This window comes from Erpetoichthys calabaricus, chromosome 12 (assembly GCF_900747795.2).
Source record: "Erpetoichthys calabaricus chromosome 12, fErpCal1.3, whole genome shotgun sequence".
In the NCBI taxonomy this organism is placed as follows: Eukaryota; Metazoa; Chordata; class Cladistia; order Polypteriformes; family Polypteridae; genus Erpetoichthys; species Erpetoichthys calabaricus.
Genome location: NC_041405.2, coordinates 17,879,004 through 17,892,681, shown reverse-complemented (window position 1 = coordinate 17,892,681; position 13,678 = coordinate 17,879,004). Strand labels below are relative to the sequence as shown.

Genomic DNA, 13,678 nt, shown 5'->3' with positions numbered 1-13,678 from the left:
AAAACAGAAGGAGAAACACAAGTAGCTTGGAGTGAAATATGAGAAAAGAAATGCAAAAGAAAAAAATTGTTAGTACAATAATGATTACCTGATGACTGATGTTGGGAAATAGAACTCTATGAAAAGCTTTGAAAAAAATTAATTCTATATTGAACAGAGTATAGAATTAATTGTGAAAAACCTTAATAGGAAAACAAATCTAGAAGTTTATGTGTATAGGAGAAGTAATTGAGAAAAACTGTAATCTGTAACGGAATCCAGTATCCAATATATGTGGGTGAGACTTGCCTCCTTCTCCATCACTCTCTGCAAAACTCACAAAGCATACTGTAGAACATCACTCCTGACAACAAAGCAGTAACAGCACGTCTTCTTTACTCGACTTTCTGTTACATTGTCTGAGAGACCTGTTCATGTAGACAAGCCTTAAAGAAAACCGTGTGATGGAATTAAAAAGGAATTCCACAACAAAAAAGAGTTGGGGACTGTCACCGTATAATGTCCAATGGACAAAGAAATGCGAAAAGGCAAAATAACGTTGATCAAAATACTTTACAGTACATGATACAGAGGTACACAAAAATGGCTGGTGGAAGTGATGTGGCAGAAGGTGACATCGAAATGGGTAGATGGAAGTGACGTCATCTGAGGAAGTCAGAAGTGACGTAAGACCAGAAGTGAAGTAATCGTGTTGGAGCCGGAAGTGACGTCGTCAGAAGGAGCCAGATGCTGAAGTGACGATCAGCGGCCATCTTGGGAACCCGGAAATATTATGGCTATTTTTCTTCTTTCTGTCTGATGAAGGAGAGAGGCGTTAGTTAGTACCATAAATCATCCCACTGTCTCGCAATATTTAACTCACCTTAGGGTTTGTTGACTGCCTCCTAATTGCAGGTTTGTGGCAACTGTGGACAAAAAAGGCACACTGACAACAGGCAGATAATATTTTCTCAATTCTCTTTTTTATTCATTCGGAGTCACAGTAAGTAGAGATTCAAAAAAGAGCATAACTTATTGCCGCAAAGCTCAATTTGAACACCGAAAAAAAATTAGGAGGGGTTTTTATAGTTCAGCATTTCATGATTAATAAGACAGAAAGAACATCCTTATCAAAACAGTAAAGTTAAACAATATGTCTGTTGAGCTGAGCATTATCTGTGTTCTCAAAGCTGAGCACAGGAGAGATGCCTTTGCATAAACTACATGTACTTTCTGCAGCCTTGTGACCTTGTCCCTGAAACATTCACTCTGAGAGAGGAAAAAAAAACAAGAAACAGCTTAGATTTTATTCATGTGGACACTATTTCTCCTGAACCCTGGAATAACATCTTTTTGTTAGTTCATAAGCCAAGCTTCTCACACTGGCAAGTTACAAAATAGTTATTATAAAAATTCTAATTTACTAAACACACAAAATACATGGTGCTGAGGAGAACATTCTTCTTCTACACAACCGTTACTCTTTTGGCCTTACCTGTTGTCAAGCATATGTAAGAGTTGAATCTGAACCCTGGTCCAATGTGCACCCAGCATGCACTGAGTCTCATGTCCTTCTGAGCTTATGCTTAAAGGCTGAAGCTGTTATTTTATTAAGCATTGTGATAAATGCATTTTTAGTTATTTCGTATATAATGCTTAAAAGGAAAATGTTACATTTTAAGGTATAATCATTGTTCTGTTGTTATGTTTCTGTTGATGGAAAACTTACGAAACATATGGTTCAGAACATAAAGTGAACGTGTTTCCTTTTACATGAACTGTACTTTTTCTCATGGGAAGTCGCACACTCCCAAATCATCCTAGTGGACAGGGTTAATTGTGATTTTTTAAGGTATCGATGTTTGTCATGTGCCATGAGCAACTGGGTGTAACCATCCATCCATTATCCTACCCGCTATATCCAAACTACAAGGTCAAGGGGGTCTGCTGGAGCCAATCCCAGCCAACACAGGGCGCAAAGTAGGAAACAAACCCCGGGCAGGGCACCAGCCCACCGCAGGGTGCACACTCACACACCCAGCACACACTAGGGACAATTTAGAATCACCAATACACCTAACCTGCATGTCTTTAGTCTGTGGGAGGAAACCCATGCAGACACAGGGAGAACATGCAAACTTCACGCAGGGAGGACCTGGTAAGCAAACCCAGGTCTCCTAAGTGTGAGGCAGCAGCGCTACCCACTGTGCCACTGTGTCACCCTGGGTGTGACCAATCATGTTAGAATTTTTCTGATTATGTAATGAATTCATTTTTTGAGTAGCGATCTAATCAATGAATTGCATAAATAGAGCGCTGAGGACGCTCTTTTCTTTGCAACACTTGCTAATAAGATATGCTGTTGCCTCTTATAAGATTTAGATAAAGAATAATGATTGACTCTTTCTCCTGCCTGTATTGTATTGCTTAAATCGGGGCTTTTCCAGTGGGGGATTTGTAAAAGCAGATGTTTTGAAGCAGACTAGCTGAGTGTGAGTAAAAAGAATGGCAGATGAGGACATCATTTACCTGCAATCACAATGCACGGAGGCTTATCCTTATTTGATTATTGCTGTATTTTTAAATTATGCTGGCCAAGTGTATATTACTTATGTCTTATGTGTTTGAATTGAACAGAATGAATTTATGTTGCAGACAAACCACACTGACCACTCTGGGATTTTAATTATTGAAAAGAGGAGGATGAATGATCAACAAATGTTGCAACATCTTTTGAAAATGCAGGCAGTTTTATCACTCTCATCCTCGTCCTGTTATTCAGATATCACAACTCAACAGGAGATTAGTTCCACTTATCAGACGACCATTCTATCCTATTATTTTAGGTGCCTTACCTGAAACTGAATAAAGTGTTACAGCAATGTCTATACTAATTCTTCAGACAACTGGACAAAAGACCATAACTAGATTGCTGGACTCATTCATAAGTTGACTTTGATGAATTTCCAAATTTATTTTTCTTCATTTTCCTGCAAATTTCCCTCAAGAACATCTGCACTGCACTGACGGTTCTTTATATACCAGTAATTTCAAGAGCAACTGAAAGTGTAAGAAAAATCCAAAAAGGAAATTGGAAAACAAAAAACAAAACATAAAACAACAGATCTCGAATATACAGTTTCAGTTTGATACAGTCAATCAATCAAAGGTAAAGAATGCTAACACGTTAAAGACAATGTATGGATAAACATGAAATTAAATGAAATTTTTTTATATATCTCAATTCTTTTCTCACATTTAAACTGACCGACAGTGGCTTAAGTTGGAACATAAAGGTCAGGGTGTCTATGACTCTCTAAAACTGAAATAACTTATTAACCGAGATAAACATTTATTCAAGTACAAGGGGGTCAGATGTTTCACTTCCATTTTGTATGCCACACAGACAAGAATGAGAGCAAAACGAGCTCTTTGTGCCCAAGTCAGCTCTACAAATGCTGTAATTTTCTTCTGATTATCTTTATAGGTTATACTTGTCTCAGTCTACTTCTTAAAGAGAATGAAATCCAGACAGACCTTTTCTGAAGCCCTGGGTTGAAAACCAGAAGCAAACGCTAGAAACTGCACTCCTAATTGATCCAGCCAATGAAGTCTTCACCTCCTGTGTTTCTGTTCCATTTTCTTCAAACACAGAAGACTCCAAATGGATCAAAGAGGAGAAATTCAAATATAACAAAGAAATCTGAATACGCTGAAGCTCACAATACTAAAATGTGTTTCACAGATTAACCACAAATCATGTAATATTATGTATAATACATATTTCCTTTATGTTTTGTTATATCATTAATTTCTTTTTTCAGTTGTTCTAATGTTCAGAGAGAAGTCAAGCAAAATGATACCTTTTATTGACTAACTAAAAAAATTACAATATACAAGCTTTTGAGGCATCTCAGGCCCCTTCTTCAAGCAAGATGTAATCATTACATCTTGCCTGAAGAAGGGGCCTGAGTTTCCTTGAAACACTTGCATATTGTAAATAGAGTTAAAAAAATTGTGGAATCTTTTTGAAAGTCCATTACAGATAGATAGATAGATAGATAGATAAAACTGACCGTGGCTGAAGAGGGTATCTGACATTGCATGTAGAATTTACGGTCAAGCAGAATTACATGTGAAAGTGATAAATAAATCAGGCTTTCTGAATTTACGTACTATGGCCATGGCATCCTGATAGTTTTGTTGCATGTATCTTGGACTTCCTGGAAATGTGGATGGTAATATGATCATTTTGCCTACACGTATATTGTTATTTTCAGTGTTTACTTGCAGTGCGTCTGATAGTCCTTTGTATTGTTCCATGCGCAGATCTTGTTGATGTACTCTGAGATAGTTGAGACGCGCGCCCTCTGTTTTAACATACGCATCTACAACGTACTGTTGGAATAGTTTGCCGCTGGAATGCAAAATACTAAATGTATTCCTCATTGCTAATATGTATGCATAAAATTTGCATTGAGTAAGCCATATTCGTTTGGCGGTTCTTTTATCGAGAACATGTTGTAAATCTGTGTGCCAGCCAATGTCTCCGTAAGGGAATAAAAGTGGGTAAACCATAGGATCGCAATTCATATTGAGTGTGGAAATCTGTTTACAGGAGTTGCTTATGGGATAGATGCAAATGTCCCTTTCGGCAGGCGGTTCGCCATCTTCTCCGACGAAATTGCTCCAACATCGGTGTGACATGTCGGGGCATCGTATCGGGCCAGCATGGGGAAGGGTTTGGAAGAGGACGAATAGGAATCGAGAAATGCTGTGACGGCTGCTTGTGGGCGGGACCAGTTTAGAACTGGAAGCAGGACGAACCAGAAGAGTAATATATATAAGAGATGGATATAGAATTATCATATACTTCAGGGATCCACAGGCTCTGGTAATCCTCACTATTCTCTGCTGTCTTTTCCGGTTCTTCTGTGGTAGCAATTTGCACCACCACCACCTGGTCAAGGTACCGTGCAGCCCCCTGAAGTGAAGTAGTGAAGGTGGGTGTCTCAGCTGTCCACGACACAAACGTCACTAAATCCTATCATGTGAAGCCTGAAAACTAAAAGGTTTGATTTAGGCACATTTATTTTAGGTTGAATGCCCACTAGGGGCTGGGACATTTGGCCTTGGAACCCCAGCAGATTTTTTTTTTCTACGGCCTAACTGTGGTTTCTTTTGCTATTTCTGTTCTCCCAACCATCTGACCTTATCTTTTTTTGTTTGTTCCTTATTTTATAATATTTTTGCCTAATCTTAATTGTTTTTTTTTTCATGTAACTTTCACTTTAAAGTCTTGTAGAGCACTTTGAGTTACATTGTTTTTATGAATATGTACTATATAAGTAAATGTTCTTGTTGTCAATTCTGCATTTCAGTTATAAATATGAATGAAAGAAAATGCTCATAGACTGAAATAACATAAAAAGAAAATATACAAAATATCCTTAGGGTTACAACAAAAGACAGAAAGCATGCTCCCAGTGCCAGTGACAGCATTTCACAACACTGCTCCATGTCCATGGAGTACATTTACTGTTTATCATAATCCATCTGAGCTCAAACATGTAAATGAGGCTGAATTTAGCTTGCTTTTAATACAGTACCTGCAGTCTCAAATGGATGATTGTTCACTCAATGATATCTCCAATATTTGCATACAAACTAGAGGACAAAAAAAAAAGGTGAAATCTGTTGTTTTGTGTAGAGACTCTCATATTTTCAACATTAGGATGATTTTAAAAATATCTCACAGTATATGTTAGCCAAAAAGCTAATCAAGATCTATCCCAAAATTACTTCAAGTTAGAGATGCCAGAAGTGGTTCAACTAAATGTAGATTAAAAGGGATGAATATATAAAATGCAAACATGCATCCATCCATTATCCAACCCGCTATATCCTAACTACAGGGTCATGGGGGTCTGCTGGAGCCAATCCCAGCCAACACAGGGTGCAAGGCAGGAAAAAAACCCCGGGCAGGGTGCCAGCCCACCGCAGATGCAAATTGGTCTTGGACTTCTCGGCTCTTTCTCTGTCTTATCCAAACCTCAAGTCCGTAATCTTGGTGTTACCTTTGACAGTAACCTCTCTTTTGAGAAACAAGAAAATTCTGTAGTCAAGAGTTGCTTTTTCCAACTTCGTCTATTAGGTAAGATAAAGCCTTTTTTATCCTCTAGGGTCCTTGAGATAGCTACTCATGCGTTTATTTTTTCTCGCCTCGATTACTACAACTCACTGTATTCTGGGATTAATAAATCCCTGATACACAGGTTACAGTTGGTCCAAAATGCTGCCGCTCGCTTTCTGGTTGGGACAAGAAAGTATGACTCTGTTTCTCCAATATTAGCTTCTTTACACTGGCTGCCTGTCAGTTTTCGAATTGATTTTAAAATCTTGCTGCTAGTTTTTAAATCTTTACATGGGCTTGCTCCTGCCTATTTATCTGAACTGTGTGTTTTACATCAGCCATCCAGAGTGCTTAGATCTTCTGGTCAGCTGTCTCTGGTTGTCCCTTGTACCAAGTGTAAAACTAAGGGGGACAGGGCTTTTGCAGCTGCTGCGCCTCGCCTGTGGAACGCTTTACCTCATCACATAAAGGAGTTGTCTACAATTGAATTGTTCAAAACAAGACTAAAGACTCATTTCTATTCACTTGCATTCCATGACCTTCAGTAATACTGATGGTTTCCTCTTTGTGATTATATAACACTACTTCTATTTTTTATGTATATAACATTACTTCTATTTATTATGTATTTTATTGTATGTTCATATATTTTATTTCTATTTATGTTTTATGTTAATTTGTTTTGTTTTTCTTTTATTCTATTATTGTAAAGCACTTTGGCCACAGCATTATTATGTTGTTTTAAATGTGCTATATAAATACATTGACATTTCACTTTTATCATTTTTGCAAGCTGTGCTACTCATCTAAGACAGGTTGAGATCTAAGTAATCAATGTAAACCTCAGCATATTCAGTGTTAATGTGTGTAGTGCACCCCCTGTTGGAATGTATTCTGCAAAGCATGTAGTAATGAAATGCATTGTATTCTTCATTCCAACAGATGGTGCATCACAAACATTAGCACTGCTTTTATAAATCCAATACCAAAAAACAAATAACAGAGACAAAGCAAACACACAGATACATAGACACACAGAGACACTTGTCCTATTATTAAGGTGGATTGTTTGTTTACTGATTTTTTATTTTATTTTATTTCCTGTAAGGATTCTATAAAGCATGATGTTTGATTCACAAATTGTTTAATGGTTTATTCAAAATTGATCCAAATTGTTGAATAGAATTTTGCTGCACATGTGCATGTGAGTGTTCCCTCTATTGGAGGTACAGCCAGTACTGATACGACAGGTTCTGACCCCAAGGATCCTGAACTGAGCGCAGCTGGTTCAATAATGGACAGATGGATGTTGCTATTATTTGTAATTTCATTTTATATATTTTTTTTAATTTAACCATGTGTGTACTCTCTAGTGATTTTTTTTTAACCAGACAAAAAAAAAAAATATATAGTTTGAATTATGTTTTATTTTTTCCTATGACACTGAATTAGAATGGCAAAAAACTGAAAATTGTTATCATGTTGTTTATGTATGAAGTATTGAATTACTGTGAGTATGAATGATATAAAGACATTACTGCACTAAAATACAGGACAAGTCCCTCTGAGGAGCTCATTTTGTAATTTGTAGTGGGGTTGAATCAGACAGCTGGATGTCTGCAGTAAATTTTTGTGTGATCAATAATTATTTTATTTCACAAGTTTGCTTTTGATACAAGTGCTCTTTAGTGCTTTCTCTCTTATGTTATACTCCATAATGTTTCTTCACTTTCATGCTGTTTATTTCCGGGTATCATTATGTTAAGGCCTTTTTATTAAAGTAAGGCCTTTAAGAATTATAAAATGTTCCCCTTATACAAAGGAATAAAAAAATGAGTTGTCAATTGCTTTTCCCTTGGGCCCTGAGAAAGAGAAAGAAAGAAAGCAAGTGAGAGAGAGAAAGAGAGAGAGAGAGAGAGAGAGAGAGAGAGAGAGAGAGAGAGAGAGAGAGAGAGAGAGAAAGAAAGAAAGAAAGAAAGGAAGTGAGAGAGAGAGAGAGAGAGAGAGGGAGTAAGAGCGAGAAACTGACAAAGACGACAGACAAAGAGAAAGTGTATCTAATTTCACTTTCTCTTTTGGTGAAGCTCAACATTTCTCTGTCAGTTTAACTCACTTCCTGACGATGGACGAAATTACAGTCCCCTTGTCTAAGTTTCAGCTGACCTGCTCCTTATGTTCCGAGATCTTTTTAGCACCTGTCTCACTTCACTGTGGACACAACTTCTGCTTTACCTGCATTGAAAACCACTGGCATCGTACTGGAGAGTACTACTGCTATGAATGCAAGAAGGACTTTGGAACAAGGCCTTCTCTTAGCCCAAATGGTCTGCTTACTGACATTGTGGAGAAATTCCAGAAAAGGGCATTTGGCTCAATGTGACCTGAGAGACGAGCTGAACACAGTGATTTGTCCTGTGACTTACGGATTGAGAGAAATCAGAAAGCAGCAACGGTCTTAAACACCTCGGATTTGAAGAGTCAAGTTCAACAGATAAAGGAAGACAGACAGGAGAAATCCACAGGAGATCGTCGTCACCATGAATTCTTTAAGTTCCGGAGAGCTGTGGGCTCCTTTGGCTTCCACTTTGAGCATACAGAGTTTGAATATCAGAGTCATGATAAGGTGACCTTGGAAAGAGAAAGCCATGAACAGCAGGTAAGAGAAGGCCGGCGTAGCAAGATAATTATGTTAATGGGAAATTACAATAGTTAACAGTAACTCAATTGTAATTAAAATAATCCTTATTCAAAGTAGGATACCTGGCATCCTGTTCAGGGTTGGTTCCTACTTTGCACCAAATGCTACTGAGATGTTTTCAGGCTTGACCCTCAACTGGTTTAAGTTGTTCCTAAATTGATAGATTTACATGTGCAGCCCCAGAGCCCTAGACTCAAATTTCAGTCCACTTTCTGTCTGTGTGTGGAGTTTGCATGTTCTCTCTCTGCCTGTGTTGTGCTTTCTTTTAGTACTCAAGACCTCCTCCTAAATTCCTAAGATGTGCAGTTTAGGCTAATTGACAATGGAAACGTACCCCTCTGTGAGAGAGTGTTAGTGTTTGAGTGTACCCTGTGATGGACTGACAGCAAATTCAGGCTTGGTTTCTGCTGAGCTCAGTGATACTGAAGTAGGTTCTGGTAACCTTGTGATCCAGAATCTGTAAATGTATGGCTTCCATTATTCATTTTATTTCACATTTCAGGCATGGCATAAAAATAAACTTTCTAAACTCAATGAGGTGGCATAAAAATTAACTTTCTGAACTCAATTTTACCTGGTAAACACTCACAGTTCTTCACTAAGCAAGAGACAATGCACTCTAACGAGTTCTGCCTTTTCATCAGAGCTACAGGTATAGTTTCAAACAGCAACTCATATTTGTAATTCCTTAATATCATGTACTGTATATGTGATGTTTTTATTTACTGCTAAACATAGTTTGAAAGATGACAATATAACATGCCCATAAATCTAAAATTTCAAATTTATGAATTTGGATAGCTTCCTTTGATTTTCAGAGAATTTAACTTCCTCCTTAGCCTCCCATATGTTACTGCACTCTCTGACATGTTTTAAGGGAGGCACGGCTAATTTCCCCATCACCAGAATTTTATGGCCATTACTGAAAAAGAATGATTATGAAGATTTTGTTTCTTGCATGCTTTGGCACTGAAAGTGAAAACTTCAGCTGAATTGGCATTACATTTAACTACTGGTCGTAGTTATGAAGTACATCAAGCCCCACTGAGTGAGGATCTGTTATGCAACACAAATCAGAATTCTTAAACAAAAAAGTGTAGCGTACTTCTTCTTAAGTGAGGCTGAAAATAAATGCTGTCCACACTTTCACATAAAATGTATTTCAACTTCCGTAAATTGTAGTATGGTTAGACTGAATATTGTAATTATTTTGCACGCCAGTAATGGCGCACTGCACAATAACGTGCACAGTGAAAACACTTGACTTTAGCATTCATAGTTTTCATCGTTTTTCTCTGTACGTTTAGTATTCATTTGTTCAGAGGTTCCTGAGCAGCTCTTCTTTTCTCCACCCTACCGGCCCACTTCTCTTCTTTCGTCAGCATGTTTTCACATTAAAACTGATTAAGTTAATGTTTCTGTTGCAATTACTTAGTACGTTTTCTTAAAATTTTCACTTAAGCTGGCACTTAAGTCTTCAATCTGCTTTAAGAATGATTTAAGGTATGAAGAGGTAGGGGAAGAGACGGCGAAGGTGGTAGGGATGAGAACGGCGCCCGTACACATGTGCTGCAAGGCCGACCTGCTGGCCGCTGCTGAGAGTTGATTCTACAATAAAATAAAATAAAAATAAAAAGAGGAATAACCTTGGAGGTCAATCATCACCCCGAAAGCGAATAGTGGATATCACGTAGTATATGTGTACCAAATTTCAGGTTAATAGGTCAAACAGTTTGTGAGCTACAGGTGATTTAAAATCCTGCAGAGATAAACGGACAGCCATGGTAGCGTATTATATATAAAGATTATATTTTCTATTCACTTCTTGTTTTCCATTTTTTTAGTCACTTTCCTGTTAGACTGAAGACAGAAGAATGGCACACCTGATAATTTTGCCATACCAAAGGTTTTGGATTCTAAGTTAAATCCTCAAAGATGCGCCTATTATACGTTGCATTACCCACATGTTCACATAAATACAACAGCATTTATTTCTATTGCACATTTTCATACAAATAATGTAGCTCAAAGTGCTTTACAAGATGAAGAAAGAAAATGAAAAAAATATAAAATTAAAATTAGGCAATACTAATTAACAAAAAATAAAGTAAGGTCCAATGGCCAGGAGGACAGAAAAAACAAAACAAAAACTCCAGAGGGCTGGAGAAAAAAACAAAATCTGCAGGGGTTCCAAGGCCACAAGAACACCCGGCCCTCACTGAGTATTCTACCTAACATCAATGATCTCAATCAGTCCTCATGGTTTTCAGGCTTCACATAAAAGAAATTAGATGATGACGGTCACATAGACATCTAGCCAGCATGGTGCCCTTGATCAGGTGGTGGTGGTGAAGATCACCACCACAAAGAATCACAAAACGAACCGCAGAGAAAGTAGGGGTTAGTATGGATTGCGGAGCCGTGATAAAAATAATAAATATCCTTCATCAGCCAGAAATCATGCTTTTGTTTGAATAGCAACCTTTAACTAGTCTTTTGAGTGATGAGGCGGGTGTGAGCAGGAGTTTGTATTCTACAATAGAGTGGCTTCCCTCCCATGGCTAGTATCTGCCTCCGTGCCCCTCTCTGCTGATTGTAGATGCAGGTACACAAGACATAAATATTAAGCTGCAGCTATATAAAGTATATGATAGGAAAAATACCCAAAACTATATGACCAGTGAGTGTGTAAACTACTGCTTTTAGAGACTCTTAACCTCATACCTGAAAAAGTAGGATTTGCAGCCTTAAAAATGGAAAATGAAACAAATTTTGTTCATGTATGGATCCTATGAATATTTTGATTTTGTGAATATACCTTTTATATTGAAGTTTCACTGTAGAGGCCCCAGCAGGATTCGGTGCAAAGCAGGAACTAACCTAAAACTGAATGGCAGAATATTTCAGGGTACACTTATGAACAAATCCAAAGCAGGTGAATTTAGAGTTGTCAATGAGAAAAGAAAATTGACATGGACCTAAGGAAAAAAAATGCAAGCTTTACAAATTCTGATCAAATTCCAGGTCTCTGAACTGTGGTGGCAGTGATAATTACTGCACCACTGTGCCATCCTGATATACTCCATTTTTTGTGCACTTTCCACAACACCTCTGAAGCTAAACTTCTCTGGCCTGAATTGAAATTTGAGTTTTAACACACAAAACCTTTTGCTCATACTTACGGTATAACATCTGGTGTAGAAATCGAATCGTTTAATTCAAATTAGTTCAAATTCTGGAGAAAGCCCACATGAATGTAAATGTTTCTTACCAAAGAAAAAAAAACTCAAACCAGTGTTCTTGGAGCCATAAGCCAATAGTCTCTGCACCATTATGTTATTAAGTACTACAGTACTTTTAAACTTTTTATAAATTCCACATGTGATTCTTGATAAGGTCTTTTCAAATGTCAATAATATGTTATTTGAATTGTATAAGCTTTTTTTGCCTATGTAACTCACGTCTGCCTAATACACAGGTTCTGGTGGAAAAAGCATTGAGAGAAATCAAACAAATGCTGCAGGAGAAGCTGAAGATATTGGCTCAGATGAAGAAAACATTAGAACATCTGAAAGTAAGTTTCTCCTAAGGGACACAAGGTAGAAACATACGAAAGTGTTCATCTCACTTATTAATTTGATAAAAACAAAGCTGAATAATCAAAATGACAATGGAGTTACCCTGACAGCAACATAGTTATTTAACAATATTATAAAACAAAAGGAAAGAACAGAACAAAAGCACAGAACACATTAAACAAGGAAATGTATAGGTAATTAGAGGGTTGTCTAGAAACCTACTTATATGAAAACCTGTTCTGTTCAATAGTAGAACAAATCTTTAGGAATGTGTGGAAACTTACACTTAATACTGTGCCCTGGACTTTCTCTTCAATAAGCAGGTACTCACCTGTCACACTAAAACAGTAAAATGCAGAAAAAGCCACAAAGTTGTTCAGGTAAGATCAGTAACAAGAAGACTAAATAGAAATAAAAACACATTAGTCAAGAAACGCATAGAAACACTTGAAAAATAACAAAAAAAAAGCAAACTTACAAAATAAATACATATAAATGTCTCAAAAATGGTGTCTCTAATGTTAGTATCTATATTCAAAGGACAAAAAGTCACATCTCGTCTCCTAAAAAGTTTTGTTGTGTCGAAAGATTTTTTTATATAATGGAGCAGTGATTCTCAATCTGTGGGGAGTGAAGTAACAAAAAGGGGGGGGGGGGGGGGGGGGGGAGGCGCAAAGATGTGAAAAAAAGAAAACAAGAATAAAAAATATGAAAAATACATCTATTGAAACCAAAACAAATTAACTTAAACTACATTCTGATACCAGAAAAATAAATATAGAGTTAGATAAATGTCGATAAAAGTTAAGTAGGTATAATAAAATATGCATCTATGATATGTCATTAATTAAAAAAGAAAAAATTGGTATTAGTGGGCTCCTTTCAAAAAAACGTTAAGGGGGGCGCGATTAAAACTGTTATGAAAACTCGGGTTGCAAATACTTAAAGGTTGAGAAACGCTGTAATAAAGAGACATTTAAGGGGAATACCATGCAACATGTTGCTCTTGCACTCTAAATACAGATGTGCTAATAATTCTTTGTTCTGACAACCTTTAATAGAAATGAATATACAATAGAAACTTTAGCATATAGCTGACAGCATGCAAATCTTTAGGTGAGCTAATTGTCTTAAAAGGTATAGTAGGATGGTCTAAACTTGATAATGGAATATTCTGTACTGATTGTGTTGAGACTTGAGGACAGAGACTGGTCCCTAAGGAAAGTGTAAAGTGCATTTGTTGTATTGGTAATCTTATGGGCTTCAAGGATAACACTAAGCCAGTATCAT

General features: G+C 37.1%; 1 protein-coding gene across 1 annotated transcript in view; it reads left to right on the top strand.

The window, feature by feature from the left end:
• The first annotated feature begins 8,197 nt into the window (after positions 1-8,197).
• The window catches only part of LOC114662320 (DNA ligase 1-like), a 43,853-nt gene continuing 38,372 nt past the window's right edge, over positions 8,198-13,678 (top strand). Inside the window, exons 1-2 of the mRNA XM_028815717.2 lie at positions 8,198-8,768; positions 12,289-12,384. Of these exons, the coding sequence (XP_028671550.2) occupies positions 12,325-12,384 (60 nt within the window). The 5' untranslated portion in view covers positions 8,198-8,768; positions 12,289-12,324. The remainder of the gene's footprint in view (positions 8,769-12,288; positions 12,385-13,678) is intronic.